This window comes from Gouania willdenowi, chromosome 19 (genome assembly GCF_900634775.1).
Source record: "Gouania willdenowi chromosome 19, fGouWil2.1, whole genome shotgun sequence".
Lineage (NCBI taxonomy): Eukaryota > Metazoa > Chordata > Actinopteri > Blenniiformes > Gobiesocidae > Gouania > Gouania willdenowi.
In genome coordinates this window covers 17,265,846-17,283,539 of record NC_041062.1, presented here as the reverse complement: position 1 = coordinate 17,283,539, position 17,694 = coordinate 17,265,846, and the positions used below count along the sequence as shown (strand labels likewise).

General features: G+C 38.1%; 1 protein-coding gene across 14 annotated transcripts in view; it reads right to left on the bottom strand.

The window, feature by feature from the left end:
- Nucleotides 1–17,694, bottom strand: part of cacna1g (calcium channel, voltage-dependent, T type, alpha 1G subunit) — a 329,241-nt gene that overhangs the window by 166,208 nt on the left and 145,339 nt on the right. For all 14 annotated transcript variants that reach the window (XM_028475732.1, XM_028475730.1, XM_028475738.1 and 11 more), the window contains exon 5: nt 16,341–16,438. In XM_028475732.1, the coding sequence (XP_028331533.1) occupies nt 16,341–16,438 (98 nt within the window). The remainder of the gene's footprint in view (nt 1–16,340; nt 16,439–17,694) is intronic.

Genomic DNA, 17,694 nt, shown 5'->3' with positions numbered 1-17,694 from the left:
AACGGTGAAACCTTGTGCTTCATCACCTAATCGCCAAACTCCTGATGATACGGGTCGAACTGCAACTACTGATGATGAAGATAAACTAGCACAACTGACATATTCAAAAACTCATTTGAGGGCATACATGAGGGTGTACTCCTCACTTGATGTTGCTGATCACTGATGTTTGGAGGAGTTAAGATTTGCTGGAACCAATTCGAGCTGACTAAGGGTTCAGTGTGAGAAACATGCTGGCAGAAGACCAGTCGATGACAGAGGCAAACACGTAATAAACCACAATGAACCTGAAACTGTGATTAGCACTCACGGAGACCATGCAGGCAAACAAAACTGAGCCCTGTGCAATCTCTGTGTCTAATGGGACTGTGACAAGCAATCATTGTGTAACTTTCTAAATATATTTTAGGTGGATCTAGTTATTATTTGATTCATCAGGAAGTTCCGCAATAACCGTACAAGAAAAAGTCGTTTTTGACTGACGGAGACTCGCGGATATCTTAGAAAGATCATTTTTTTATGTCTCTCGGATAAGAGAGTCTATCCTCTGAGCCTCTTCTCGACCTGAATAGCATGCCCATTCCAAGCAATCGACATTTCATATTCAATAACAATCATCTCCTCCTCCGCCTGCATGCCCTCTCCAACCTCGCCGTGGGTGGCCCCACCGTTCTAGCACGGCTGGCAGGCGTGTTGCTGTGTGATAGGAGAGCCATCTGTTAGCAGGAAGATTAGGTCTGTTTTTTCTGCTCTGCTGTCCAGGAGCAACTCTGGTCCGACTAGCTTTGTAATCTATGTACAGTGAACTAATGGGCTTTCCTGGTACACCTGCGTCGCTTGCTATTCTGCGTGTGTGCGGTAACACGCAGCATGTAAGAAATGCTGCAACAACCCAGAATTGGAACATATATATATATATATATATATATATATATATATATTTTTTTTTTTTTTTTTTTTTTTTTTAACTGAAGCATCGATGTGTCGTTCTTAGTTCTAATGAACACAATGCATGCAATCCACTATTTCCTCTATTTTGTGTGTGGGAGGACATTGATCTGTGCAACATCCTGGTTTCAACAAGTGTAATAAAAAAAAACTGGTCTTCAGTCATATGCAGTTTCAACGTACAGGATGTCTGTACTTTTTGAGACAAACGAACCAGCTGCAAAGCTATGCTAGCAGGCAAACAGCTAATGGGCTAACAGCTACCTAGAAGGATATTCTGAGGCTGGAGGAGAAAGTGAAAGAGCTGTGGGTTCATAATGCAGATCAGGACTAGAGAGGAGCATAGCTGAAGAACCCAGTACAGGACCTGGATTTACAGTGTTTTCTCTACGAGAGAGTAGAAACAGGGTTTTATATGGAACACTGTAAATCCAGGTATAGTACATGCAGTATGAAGTCATGTACATGTATAATGTACATGCATAAATTCCAAATATTTTCATATAAATAAAATAAAATGCTATTTAAAATACAAGTACAGTTTAACAAAGATCCTATTTGATTTATGTATCTATTCTAAAATTGTAATCTAAAAATATTTCTATTCAAAAATGTTCTAAAAACACCGGGGCTGCGTCCAAATAGTCCCAGCTCCTAGGTCCTTTCCTATGCACTTTTCCATAATCCCGTAGATGACGTCACGGGGTTAAGGAAAGGTGTTAGGAAAGGTGTTAGGGAAAGGCGATCATTTGTTTTGACAATCAGACACACTTCCTCTAGGTCAGCAATTCTCAACTGGTGGGTCGGGACCCAAAAGTGGGTCGCGGACCAGTACTGGGCGGGTCGGTGACAGCTGGTCAAAAATGAATAAATACTAAATTTCTCTAATGTTTTGCTTGTCTTTTATTTTGGAATAAACTTTTCTTTTGACTGGCATGCTGTGAAATACATGTTGACCAGGAAAATATGTAGATTTATGTTTTTAAAAAAGATTGTATATGTGTGTTGTCAATGGCAATTTTTGAAAAACTAAATTTGGTTAGCTGAATTCTTAAACAAAAAAAAAGAAAAAAAAATAGTGGGTCGCGATGTAATAACCGTTGAAAAATGTGGGTCCCAGGGTGAGACCAGTTGAGAACCCCTGCTCTAGGTGACGTAGTACTCAGCCGACGAGGAACAAAAGTGAAACTAAAAGAATGTCACATTGAGAAAGGTTGCTCACCTTCCACTCAGAAATATGAATTATGTTGAATAAAACATAATGTGGATAAAAATGTCTCTGATCACTTTTTCTTGAACCACTTGAGTGTCTGTTTTATGTCAGTTACAATCTGATAATATGTCTTACTTATCATAAAATATGGGTTTTAGAATCTTTATTTAAAATTGTTCAAGGCATATTTTTGCATTGGTAACTTACATGATCTCCATTACTTGTCGTGAGTTTCCGTGAACACTGGGGTGTGCGTTTCCCTTTAAATGTTGTCGCCGCAACGAATTGTGGGTCAGCATTATCTTGTCTCCTTTGGTAAAGGATGCATCAGTGTTTCCCAGGCTAAAGGAGGTAAAAAAAGGAAGCATTGAGCCGCTTTTTTTCAGTTTAAAGAGAACTCGGACGCTCTTTATCACGGCCACCACTTAAACAGTTCCAGGGGAACAGTGGATAGTAAAAGAGATAGGAGGGACTATTCAGACGCAGCCCAAGTCTCACATTCTGTACATAAACCAATACGAGCCCTTAGCCTGGAAGAGTCAAAGTTACTTGATTCTAACAATACTTTTGTGCCCACTCATTCCTTACTGTCCACAGCCTCACAAACCACTAAGACCTGGTTGTGCAGAGTCATTAATGATTTCAGAACCAAAACTCTCTCTGTATATGAGTCATCGCATTTTTTTTTGTCTTTCATCAATTTCTTTTTCATATCCAGATGCAACACAAACTGTGACTCACACATAGACAGTGCAGAAGATATTGCTTGGGTTTCCATTGAAGCTAAAGCATAACAACTAAATTACATTAATAAGATCAGGGCATTAAAAAGATGAATAATCTATAATATGTTATGTTTACAACCATTTTACCATTTATTTTCCTGTTTCACTCTGATACACTGCCTGCTACTAGTGACTATACCAGCTCGACCCTCGCAGGTCTTCCAGATATTTTAATATTTGACTAGTGAGAACACTCGCACGTTAATATCACGTCTTACATTGCATAATTGTAGCCTTTTTAAATCCCCAAGTCATCGCACAAATACCCTAGAATACCTTGCAAATAACTCAACAAAATATTTTTTTGAAAATACGCCACAGAATCAAAGACGTTTTTAATTCACCTGCTGGAGGAACTCATTTTTGTAACGGTGAGCAATAATGATGAAGTTTTTCCTTTAAAAAATAAATAAATGAATGAAATTTTGAAATGATTTTTTTTTGGTACGTGTTGTATTTGGTCGCTGAACTATAATGAAATTGAGCCTGGTCTAAAGGCTCAATTAACGGTTGGTACAATACACTGAAGTCACAGTGTACTGATCATGTCCCATGTGATCAATACGTGATAGTTTGAATAAAAACAAAAGTTTAATTAAAAACGATTAATCCGTTATTTCATTTATTAATAAATGCTTTTAGTCATTCATAATTTATTACATTAAAATTAGCTTCACTTTGAAGTCTGTAAGAGCGTCGCAAGTTTCAAACTGAATATAAAAACATTAAATAAACAATAAAAAAGATAAGACTTTAGTTCCTAAAGTGAAAAAAGAAGGTTAGAGAAATTCAGCATGTCAGAATGTGAAGGGAAAAATGCTTAACGCCACCCACACAAAATCTGTGGTAATGTGGTGAGAACGTGTCACTTGATACATCGTCCTATTCCTAATCAATAATCGTTCAAATGAGAGTATAAGTTGCCTGACTACAAGAGAGTTTCTCAACCTAAAAAAATCTTATTTTACAAAAAACCTTGACTACTTCTCCATTTATCAATTGTCAAATTAAAAGCAGACAGTTTTCATTCATCTCTGGACTGCGTGGTAAGGTGTTCCTATACCTGTCTCCCGTTTACCTGCACACTGATCAAAGTTAAGGCCCCAAAGACAACCACAGGGAACTGTAAAACAAAGGGAACCTCGACCTCTTTGATGTGAAAATAACCTGAGGGAAAATGGCATCTCTTCTCTTTTTAAGCAACAAAATATGACTTGCACTCCAGCAGCTGCTACGGGTGTGTTTCTCATTCTAAAGCTTGACAAATAGGAGATCATGTTCTCTGAGCTGGGAAAAAAATAAAAAAATAAACTGCACAAGATTATCTTGTGACATTTGAATCTTCATCTCAACTCATAATATTGGCGAGTTGTGTTGACTGCCCACTTCTTCTCCTTTTCACTGACTCCCTCACTTTAAGTTATTTCTCCACAATCTCACTGTCCAGGTTCTCTTTCTCTCTTTTTCCACTTTAGGTTACCGTTCCATATTTTCAATATCTGGCAGACCAAAATAGATTGAATATGACTTCATACCGATCCATGTAACATGTCTTTCTGTCAAGGTATCTTGGCGTTAACCCCAACCAGTCTGGCCAATAACTGTCACCTCTGAGTCTGGTTCTGCTGGAGGTTTCCTCTTCATTGTCTGTGATGCTTTCTCATGTGGAATCTTTATTTTTTTGTAAAATTACCGTTATGAAAACTAGGTCGGGCAATAGGCAGAGTTTGCGGGGGGCAGGGGGGCATTGCCCCCCCATGGTGGTCAAAAGTTTTCATTAGAGTTTTCCCAAATTCAATGGAAAAAGAAAACAATTCTTAATATAATGTACATAATATACAACTATTTTCAGTGCCAATGAACACAGTGGCTGTGCAAATTCATTTGTTGTTCGTTTAAAACTACAAGTTCGTTTTTTGGCACTTGAGTCATGTGATCATCGTCTTCTTCTGTTGCACAATTCTTCTTCTCAATGTAAATAGTGAAACAACACTGCACCCAGCAGTTCATAAAAATGAAGCAGAAAGCTAAATTTTGTAGTCAAATTATCAATTATGTTATTAATCATTTTTCTATCTGTCTATATATATATTCTATTTTTTTCTTCTGCCCTCCCTGGCAAGAATCTCAAACTCAGTCTATGTGTCGGGGCGTTGCACGATGCGATACAATAGACACGATAATGATGCAATATTTTTGGTAAGAGAAAAAAAGACAAAATAATTTCAGTAGGAAAAATAATTTTGACTTTAAGTCCGTACTTAGTGATATATTTTGTCCGGGTATATCACCTTAATAGCAAAAAACAATTGAAAACAAACCATAAGCATCTGGTGTCTAGTAGAACGTGTGGATTTTTTAAATCTGATACTGATACACCCCACCTCGCGACACCACTCGTACGCTCGACGATACGTTTTCCGGCGTTTTAGTATCACAATAACTTGTTTAACGAAATATCGCCCCACTTTTGTTAAAACACAATTATATAATATGCAACTTGTGCTTTGAGATGACTTGTTGTATTTGGTGCTACAAAAAATATAGTTTAGTTGAACTTCATTATTACAGTGTAACCTGTTTAATGGATTTACCTTACAAAATACACTAACACTATCCTCAACCGCCGGCAGCTTAGAGAATAATGGAAACGTTGGCATTCTTGATTCGATTTAAATACACTGACACGGGAAGACAAACACAATGCCTATAGTTGGGAACAAGTGTGCCAGAGAAAATCAGCCCCTATGATGCTGTTGTGATGCTTGTGCATTGACGTCGTATCTGGGAGGAAATGTAAGACAATGAGTGGAGTGCACACTGCTCCAACACTGAACCTGATAAAGCGTATCGCGACTCATGAAACGAAGCGTGATATTGATGCACGAGCACAAAATTACATTTTCGACGATGCATGGAGAGAGACGATTGTGTAAGTGTGTGAGGCACTTTAAAAGATGTGAGGATGCAGATAACTAACATGCTAACAAAGGTTAATGATGCACATCAGAATGAATGTGTGTCCATGTACTGCCACCTACTGATGGATACCACTGGTTATCAGTTCACCAATGGTAACCATGATTTATATTATGTTGTGTTACATTTACCTCACCTTTTACACTGATGCAAAGATTTCCAAATAAATATTTATCCACACTGATTGATCATCTGATAGAGTCATAAAAGTGTAATTATATTCCAAATGTGCGACAGTGTTTTTAACGCCTTTGGACGTCGACCAGGGTTCCCTGCAAAGTTTTAAAGGTTCATTGTCTCCTTGGTTTATTGATATTTACAAACTATTCATGCATCCTTTATATTTGCCGTCTTACTTTATCTATCGACATGCTCAGCTAAGACTTTGATCATTTCTGACTAATCAAATGGTTCAAAGTATTGCATTAAAAGGATAAAAGTAAACAAGTGGCTGTTTGTATCAAGGGTAGATTGGGAGGTCTCTTTCAGCTCAAGGTCTCTATCACATCCCCCAAAGTTATCAACAGCAAGTGCTTTAGATTGTTTCTTCACCATGTCGGTCTATCTTTTTCCACCTGCTTAGCCGTGTAACCGTAACGCCACGATGGGGACTTTTACTACAACAGAACGCGCATGGACTTTAGTAGGGCAGCCGATAGTAACGCCCCTGAAACAGCTCATTGAGCACTCTGTTTGTTAAAAGATCTCTGATTGGAAGAAAAGTAACGTCACACACCTGGATTTCTAAAGCTCAAACACAGAGAACACGTTGAATTGCAATATAATCAAAGGTTAGTATGTATTTTTTACCTATTGATGTCAAAATAAACTTAAATACTGCAGCTTTAACCTCTCCAAGTGACAAACATTCAAAATCACATTATTTTCTCCATTATTCTTATATATGCAAATTACAGAAACGTAATTCATTTAAGTAAACATGGCAACTAAATTTAGCACAAAAAGTGAGAACGTGTGTTTGGTAGATTATTATTCCTTTGCTATAATAATGCATCTTGGCAGCAAACTGCATACTAATAGAAAGCTGTTTCACAATAATAAAGAAGATCGACACTGATTATGCAAATGCTTTCTTGCATGCAACCTTTGAGTATTTCACTATCTTATTTTCTTGAATTTAGAACAGATGACTCGCACAAACTGGCACTAAATGGGTTTGTTCAAGCCTGATCAATACAACGCAGCCTAATACTGTAAATACTGCCAAAGACAAAGTAAAATAAAAGGGTGTTAATACAATGCAGTTTGAATATTTTTCTATTCAATGAATGTTTTCAGGCATGCACATTGTTAAAAAATCTCACCATTGCATTATTTACAGGCAAATAACGGCAACATAAATGAGTGATGAATGTTTATCTTCTGCAGACCTGGTTGACGTACACTATTCTGGATAAAGCCATCAGGCACCTGCTTCTATATTACTATCCACTCTATTCTAGCCAAGCATTCCACAACAAGTTTAAATAGGTGAGAGTTGTTTAGTGTTGATAACTTTGTATAAAGTCTGAAAAAGGGTTCACATGGGAAATAATGCAGAACAAACGTTTGTTTGCTTTCTTTGCAAACTCTGACAAATTTCAGAGTCAAAGTAAATAATGCTTTCAGGGAATAAGTTTAAGTTGGGATTGACAGGCACGGCAGCGACTGCTTGTTGCCGTAGGCCACCAGTGCATCCCTGAGGGCTGATAAACTTTATACCACAGCAGTGACAAAGTGCATGTTTGCAATGACAATCAGGGGATCTTTGTAGCTCACATAGCATGAAAATTAAACTTACCACAGGATTTTTACTTCAATGGAAAATTAACAACAAAAACGTATTCACAACAAATATGTTGTGTTTACCCCTATCTCCGCAACACTTGTGTTGTAAAATAAATTGTGTTGTACCTGCTACTCTTACCAGAGGTGTGGATGCGAGTTATGTGACTTGGTCTCAACTCGAATCACAAATTTGATGTCTAATGATCAATAGGTCAGGCGGTACTTCAACTGACAGGTCCACCTTTAAACAAACTGACAGCCAAGAAAATTATTCCAAGACTGATATTCTTTGGATTTATATATTATACCATCAATAACACTTGATTTGGAAAAATTATACCTTGTTCTATTTCCCAGTTTGATTATTGTTTGTTTAGTTAAAAGGCCCATGTGAAGCTAAATCTACTTTTCTGTGCTTTAAACATGATAAAAGTGTTTTTTTTCATTGATTCCCTCAATCATTAGTTAGAGGGTGATTTGCTCCTTTCTTACTGCAGGTTGAGCCCAAACACTTCGCTCCAATTTGATGACGCGTTCCCACTTTGATGACGAATTTGACGCGGCACTGAGCTGGAGAAGCCGCGCCTCCAGGAAGCTCTCTGACGTGACTGACATGTAAACAGACACGCCCACGAAGGTGAGCATTTCAGCGTCCTTCACGCAGTGCTATGTATGTGTTTTCTACAGTCCATGTACTGTATGTACCAGTGAACGCCCCGCCCCGACACTCTGTCTCGTGTTTATAAAGCAGCATGAGCTCGGCTACGGAGTGGGTGGGAGGAGGGCGGGCCGTCCTCTGGCCATACGTCACCGTGTGGGGAGGGGGAAGTCAGTGTCCCGCCTATAGACACGACAGAAAGTGACTTGTCAGAGACTAAAACTCTCAATGCTTCCTTTTTTACCTCCTTTATCGTAGGAAACACTGATGCATCCTTTACCAAAGGAGACAAGATAACGCTGACCCACAATTCCTAGCGGCAACAACATTTAAAGGCACACCCGAGCGCTGTAGCAAGTAACGGAGCTCATGTAAGTTAGCAATGCAATAATACGTCTTGAACAACTTTAAATAAATAATCTAAAACCCATATGTTATATGTAAGACATATTATCAGATTATAACTGACATAAAGCAGACACTGTGGTTCCAGAAAAAGGGATCAGAGACATTTTTAGCCACATTATATTTTATTCAACATAATTCATATTTGTGAGTGGAAGGTGAGTGTGAGCAACCATTCTCATTGTGACTTTCTTTTAGTTTCACTTTTGTTCCTCGTAGCCTATTTTCCTTTGATTTACATTGAAACTCTTTGATTTTTAACATTATAGCAGTGGAAAGTGTTATAAATGTGCTTTTAGTCGCGCATTTTTGGAAATGTGTAGTTTTTTTCACCACGGCAGATGTCACTAACCTTCGCAGCCGTCAAATTATTACGTCACCAAGTATAATTGCGTCTGATTGTCAAAATAAACGTGATGGCCTTTTCCTTACTCCTCTCTTAACGCCTTTACTTAACCCTGTGACATCATCCACGGAGTTATAGAAAAATGGATAGGAAAGGAGATAGGAGGGACTATTCGGATGTAGCCATGGACTTGAATGGTCTCGACTTAGGACTTCTGATCTTACTGTGCGCCCCCTTTAGGTCAAACACCGACACTGCAGTGATTTCTGTTACTTTCTCTTATTTGGATCCACATTTTAGATACCACTGATGGTGGAAAAAAAAGGTTCAATATCATTGAAATGCAGCCTCATCATGCTATTGTGCAGGGGTATTCAACTACAGTCCTCGAGGGCCAGATTCCTGAGACTTTTAGATGTGTCCCCGCTCAAGCACACCTGAATCAAATGAATGGCTCGTCATCATGCTTCTGGAGAGCTTGGCCGTTTCTCAATTCGAAGTATGCATACTTGTGAGCTCCTGGGTACGGACTCGTGGGAGCAGACTTGGAGAACCAATTTGCGGAGTGCGCAAGCGCAGACTTCATATACTCGTTGTTTTGGGACAAAGCAAGCTTCCTGACATCGTTGTGTGCAACAGTGTGTATAGTATGTGCGCTCCACTGTAAACATCAAAGAAAACAATATGTATCCTTGAGTAAATGTCATTGTTTTAAATATTAATTATTTTGTAAACCAATAAAACATTTGGTGATGAATTCAAAAATTCTGAACACATTTTATGAAAACAACAATTGAAATTAGGTGTTTGAATTCTTATTCAATAATTACATTTTTTTGGTATGAAATTCATAATAATTGTAAAAAAAAAATAATCATAAAAATAAGCTAAAAAAACTAATAAATAAATAATTCCAGATAGATTTTGGAAATACTTTATTAATAATATTGATTATAATAATGATAATAAAAAAAATAAATAAAAGTAATTCTCCTTTTTGAATAAGGTATTTTAATTCTCAAAAATTACATGTTTTAGGTATTACATTTTTACAGAAAAACACAATTCTGTCCTGAAAATATTTTCTTTAGGACAAAACAGAATCTGCACCACTTCAGGTATGAAATTAAACTCCTAATCTAATGCATTATTATTATTATTATTATTATTATTATTATTATTATTATTATTATTATTATTATTATGATGTTCGATATGCAGGTCAATGTATTTTTTGTAACTTACACTTGTTCGAAGTGCATGCTGGGAAATAAAGCTGGAGGAGTACGCACAAGTCTCCTCTGATGCATGCTAAGTAAAGGGGCGGAGCAAGTTCTCATCCGGGGACTTGCTGAGAAGTGGACTTTGAATCGGAACAGGGCTTGGGCCGCGCGTGATGACGTTTCACGAGTCTACGAGCACACAAGTCCGCACAAGTACACAGATTGAGAAACAGCTCTTGATGACAACACAAGTTTCTACCAAAGCATCGTTTCTGACTGCGGTACATGAAATGTGTGAGCTGAGCTGTATCAGTGTTACTTCACTTTAGCTCAGCTTTCTTACCCTGTCATTTCACATTATTAGGACTGTTTGCCATCTGAAATGTATTTTTTCTTCACTCAAATCATGCATCACATGGCTATAATTCTTCCTGCACGATAATAGATGATGCCGTAGTACCAGCTGGACCACCGTCCACTGTTAAAGGATTCAGCTGCTCTACACCTGAGCTCAGAATGCTTCGGACCATTAGTATTTATGCTGACACAGCTTGACTCAGCTTTTAAATCGCTTCCTATGCCAGACAGGCTTTGATCACTGTGCGCTCACACATGGCAGATGTATGAAGTGGAGTCTGTTTCAGGGCAATTGGAGTGTAATACTTTTAAAACTTAACTTGGTAATGTGTTCTTTAAGTAGTATGATCCTGAAATACACCGTGAATTTTCCTATAAAATCTACAGTAAAACCCTCAAAACAATGTGTAAACTATTGGGGCCCAAAAAAAAAAAAAAAAAAATATATATATATATATATATATATATATATATATATATATATATATTAATGGTTTTAAATATGTTTAAAAATACATGTTAATGTATGTTATTACATGTTTTTTATGCTAATTTTATTGTTTTATATTTTAAAACTTGTTTTGCTTTTATTTCTGACTCTCTTATTTATTCATCTTTTTTAATTATTTCATTAAATTACTTCTGTGTGCATTATTCTCTAAACCTTTTTATCGTTTTTAAAGATTTGCCAATCACATAAGCACATGCAGTATATGTGAAGCCCATTGATCCACAATTCAATAGATTGATTGACATTGAGGGATATTAAATCAACATCTCGTGATGAGCGATGGTTGGTTGCCTAATGAGCCAATCACAGTGCACAAATTCCCTCCTCTCCGAGTTGCTGCTGCTGTAATGAGAGGCAGCGGCTGATCGACAAGGCGTCGCAATTATTGGAGGGAACTTGGGCGGAGTTGTCAGCGGAGGGTTAGAAAGAGCGCTGATGTCTCTTTTATGCGCTGATAAACTTGTTCACACGCTGACAGAAACATGCATATCTCACTTGAATTGCTGACTTTAAAAGGGCGATGACAGATTTGGGATAGAAATTCAGATAACACTGAAAAACCATCGTTTCAATGTCGGATCAAGGCTATTCAGTTGCTGTAATTTGCCTAAAAATTGATGCTCCTTTGAAGAAGTAGAGTGGAAATTAATTCTGGCTATGGGAGGATGATGGATTTGTGTGCTTGCATCGTAATAGTTTGAATAGCTACGAGCGAGTTTCATAAAAATCGCTCAGTTGGAAAATTACACTTAATTTTGTCTGAGTCCAAAAGCTGAGGGAAGCCAAAACAAAGACACACAGCACAGCCCAGGTAGCAAAGTAAGCAACAAAAGACTCATCTGTGACCTACATTCTGCCACAGAGGAGCAACTTAATCCATCTGCACAATGGATAATTATATCAAGTGTCAGACCAGTATAAGAGAATGAAGTTATACTGCTTGTAATTCCTCATGCAAAGTTCAATTAATCATATGGGAGAAGATATTAGCTGGTGCTTTATTTCATGAGTCAAGACACATTTAACTAGCTTTCCTGAGCTGGACTACATCAGCAAATATAGAAGGCTTGGATTGGACAGACAGAAATACACAGTGTTTGGAATAACGGCGTTTATAATAACGGTGTTTGTTTTTCAGTAACGGGGTAATCTAACTAATTACTTTTTACGCCGTTACAAAGCCATTATCGTTACTAAACGTTCAATGCGGTGCGTTACATGTATTGATTGAATAAAATGTTATCCGAAAGCATCCCCGGCTTCTGACTCAACTGTTGTGAGGAGGCGGGTTCGAAACAAGGTGAGCGATTATGATTGGCTAAGGCGACGTGCCAGCACCCGCTACACACACACACACACACACACACACATACACACATACACGTTTTTAAAGTAACGTTCCCAACACTGGAAATATACCCATCCTTTTGATAAAATAGCAGCTGTAAACCCGCTGATAGTTTAAATATACAATAAATGCTTAGAATCGGATATGTGATGTAAAAGCTTATAGGGAACAGCTGATCAGCTGTCATATTTGATGTATGTTTGCTGTATTCACTGCCTGTATGTGATGCAGGTACTTGTACAGCATGGTACTCCACGTGTAGAGTGACATTACATTTAAACTAGCTGTTTAAATGTAATGTCACTCTACACGTGGAGCTAAGGGAATAGTTCCATATTGCATTACTTATGAACTGTAATAACATAACCTAATGGAAGACATAACATGGTCCCAGACAACTGAGAGAAACTTTGAAGTCTTTTAAGTCTCTGTTTAAGAAAACTTTGAAAACTCTTGACAAGAAGCTAACCTGGCAAGAACCAGATGGATGTGTAGCCCCTCCCTCTAACTAGAGTTCTCCACATCGATCTGGGTCTGTGTCTGGCAACTCCTTTCAGAACCAGGGAGGAACATGAACACAATGCTTGAAGCTGATTGGGTGAAGCGCCTGTCACCCATGATTTGTTTTAGCCAATCAAAGGCAGAGACGCTGTTGAGTAGCTATGGCTACAACAACAACAAGGCTCCGCAGGTGAAAACATGCGTCTTTACCGTCCTAAAATGAGAGTGCCTCTCGTTGTTGCTCTTTCTAAAGGAAATGCTGGATTCTTCTAAAACTGAGTTCATAGCAGCTTTCACATGTTCATCCTCCTGCATCATCATCTTTCTGTTTACATTCGGAGCTATGCTAATAGCGGTAGCCCAGCTAGTTCCTCTCCCAACTGCGCACGTGCCAGTTTTGCTTCAGCGCTTCTGCCTTCATCACACCCCGGAAATCAAATGCATTACTATTATTTTTATTTGGTAAACACTAAACTAGGTCAAACATGGGCAAAAAAATACACAAAATGACTAGAAAAATACAAAAAATGACTCGAAAAACACACAAAACGACAAAGATGATTGACAACCGAAACACACAAATTGGCTCCAAAAACACAATAATAAAAACACACAAAACAACAAAAACCACAAAAAATGGCTCAAATAAAACCAAAAAAAACATTTATTCTTTCTTATATTAATGCTCAGGTCATTATTCTAAATGCTGATATGAATGTTAACCTGGCAAGAACCAGATTGATGTGTAGCCCCTCCCTCTAACTCGAGTTCTCCACATCAATCTGAATCTGTGTCTAGCAAATCCTTTCGGAACCAGGGCGGGACAGACATGAACAGAATGCTTGTAGCTGATTGGGCGAAGTGCCTGTCCCCCATAATTTGTTATAGCCAATCACACGGTAACAAATGATAATGTCATCGGAATGTGCCGCAGAGATGCTGTTACAACAAGTTTCTATGTGTTGTTGAGTGACTTTTGCCGTTTTTGCAACATGAGTATGCGAGTTACGGGCACGTTAACCATTCTCCTGTATTGACATCTTTCTATTTTGATTCAAAGCTATGCTAATAGCGGTAGCCTAGCTAGTTCCTCTCCTTGCAACTGCGCATGCGCCAGTTTGGCCTTGGCGCTTGTGCCTTAATCACACCCGGATATCACGCCCTTAACCGCAACACTGCCTCATGATTAGTCCGAACCGCTTCGGTTCGCTTACGAAGGGTAAGGGCTGGAGCAGCACAAGATGGATTCTGGTGTTTGTGAACACCAGGAGAACCCATCTTGCAGGCAAGGTTAACAAGAAGCCTCTACAGTATCATTATTGAAATATTCTAACGAAATACAACATAGGTGTTCCTGGATCCATGCTTAATTTTCAAAGTTCTAAATGGGCTTGCCCCTCCACCTTTAATCAATTTTATATGTAAAAAAAAAAACACTGAAATACGGACCACAGCTTTAACTAGAGAAGAATGGCCATGGTTACATTTTTTAATGATTAAATTATTTGTAATTAAAGTATTCTGCTTCATGTTTATACATAAAAATAGTCATTCCGAATTGAGGTTTACATGGAAAACAGGTTTATCGGCTTTATTCAATTCCGCTTTAGGCCTGGAGGTTGGGAAAGCTCAGATTGGACAGGGGGCAAACGTGACTTATTCATTTCTATTGGAAAAAACACAAAACAAACCTTTTATTGTTGGCTCCAACACAGAAGACCAGAAGACCACATAATAAGAACTATTTTCACTTTATTTTGATTGTGGTTTTGAAGCAGCAGCTCGACAATAACACACAGTTTCACTTTGGTCCGCTGAGCAGGAGAAGGAGATAAGAACTAATCATTGGCAAAGCCCAGTAAAACTCCGCAAAACAATAACCAGGAATAATTATTTGCTTGGTGATATTACAGCCTGTGCATACAGTACAGGGACCCATTTACTCCGTCTCCTGGTTTTAGTATAACCCGTCCAATAAAGCCTATTTCGTTTGTCGATGTCCGTTTGTGTGTAATAAGTCTGTGTGTCTGTGTGAATGTTCGCATGTTGATGCTTCTGTCCACCCACTCTTTTCATCATATCCATGTCTTTTAAGGATCTTATTAAATAAATAGTCTAGGCTCTAGTCCGGGCTGCCATCTTGGATTATGACGTCGTCACCAGCACGTCATCGCGACTGGCCGAGCATGCGCAGAACGACCCGAATTAATTCAAAGCGGAATTATGTGCTTATTTAATTCAGAATTAAAATCGGAATAAACCAGCCACCTAATTTTGATTTAAGTTTGATTCGGGATTACATTTGCATTCGGAAATAAGTGTTTACAAGGTCAGTTTAAAGAGGAATTAACTGTTATTCTGAATGAAAACTCCAAATGGTGTCTATCAGAAGCACAAAATTAGAATCAACTTCCAGAAAACATCAGAAACTGTGCCAGTTACCCAACCTTCACATGAAATTTAGCTATTCTGCTACCACCGTCATATTTACAGTATATTGACACATTGATTAATATGTAATGTCCTAATTCAAATAAATAACTATATGAAATGAAAATATCTAAACCCATACAGGCAGGAAAACATGTGTTGAGTTTAACCAAAAACATAGACATTTGCTTTGTCCAAAGCTATAGCTCATGTTTTCATGCACTAATGATGAACCAATGACAATCACTCTAAGCTGTTTCATTCATCCAGGGAGCAAAGTCTGACTCATGTGGTCTGAACCCACATTTAGGCCACAGTAGTTAGTGATTTTTAATAGAAACCTATAAAAAAAAAACTATGGTTTGTTGTTTGTTCAATATGGATCATCAAATGTAGCATGTTGGTCTAATTTTCTGTTTGTTATTTTTGTTGTCTACTATTTGTAAATGTTAGTTGTTCCCAGGTCTTTCTTGTAAAAAAAAAATATTAAACTCAATGTCACTGAGTACGGAATGAATAAAGATAAAACGAATAAATAAAATAACCATTAAAATGAAAATATAACTGCGCTTCAGTCGGAAAATGACAAATGACAAGTAGCACACAGAGAAGTTTTGTGTTTGCATAATGAGTTGTGTTACCTATGTTATCTATGATATATATCTACTTTCTATGTGCAAACATCAAACTAAATAAAGCATGGAGCAGTCTTTAGTTATTTGATCAAAGTTTCTTGTTATCTTGAGATGAGACGTAAATCATCACAGCCTCAGAGGTCGGACGGTCCCGAAGGATCCGCTCAGCGGTTGGAAAGCTGAGGAGCAAAAGGCCGCTGGGGCCGCACTCACTTGGCACTCGGTTGATGGCCCTCAGAGGTCTCAGCACGCGAACCGTCCGCACCGCTGAAAAGCTGACGCTCTGCAGGTTTAGTGAGTACTCCAACATCCTGGATAGACAGAGACACACACAGACACGTGTGTAAATAATGCATACGCACACACGCATTAGCCCTACAGCTTCTATAGAAGCCGCTCACTCATCTGGGAATACAAACAGAAACTGTGAAGGCTAATTATACACCCCGTGTAATACATGCTAACTGAACAAATAGTAATTAATCTGGTGTTGTGGAGCATAGGTTATTTTCTTGCCATGAGAAAAGACTGCATTGCATGTGTCCTGGCAAACATTCCTTTGTTCAATGGAGTGCACAATAAGAAGCGGAGAGAGTTCAAAAAGCACCACACACACACACACACACACACACACTGCTTATACGGCTGGTTGGGCTTCTACTTAGCATGCATGCAATGTTTGTACATCTGACAAACATGCACCATAAGCAGCCTGGAAACGGGTGAAGAGATGCTGAATCAGACGTATGTGGCACATGCACACAGACAGGACCAGGATCAGTGTGTGTCTAGTAACCTTCAGCTCTTTAAAGGCTCTTTCAGACTGTGGTTAGTAGGAAACCTTTCATTCTTTATCGAATGATTACCGTTACGTGTTCAAAGTGTGCGACTGACATATGCTGAGCACGTGTGTGGGTGCCTGAGCGTGCAAATGAAGGAATTCCCTCCTCGTGCCGGTTCTAAGTCAGTCAGTATGCGTGTTTGTGTGCGTGTGTGTGCGTGTGTGTGTGTGTAACCTCAGGAGACAGAAACTCCCATAGTAAAAATGATTGACAGTTTATATTAACTATACTAACTACCAGAGGTGAAAGTAATGGATAACAAGTACTCATGTTACTGTAATTGAGTTGATTTTATGGGTACTTGTACTCTTTCTTTGAAAGACGTAATGTGTTACATTTCTACACCTAACAGTTACTGAGTAAATCATTATTATGAAACAACAAAAAAAAAAAAAACAACAATCAAATGCATCACATCATAACCAGATTTAAACGTAACGCCAAAACAACAATGAATGCTGGTTAGGAATGTGACAATATCTCAATACGGCAATATATCACAATATTTTTTCGCACGATCGATTATCGATATGCTCACGCTAAGTATCGATTTAAAAAATTATGTGTATATGTTTTTTTTTAATTTTTATTTAAGATTGATTTAATTATATTTTCAAAACGTTTTCTGCTTTTTCACTAAAATGTGCAGGTACGTCTTCACAGAAATTTTGTCACTGTTTGTTGAAGGAACTAATATATTGTTTACTGGAATATTGCACTATAAT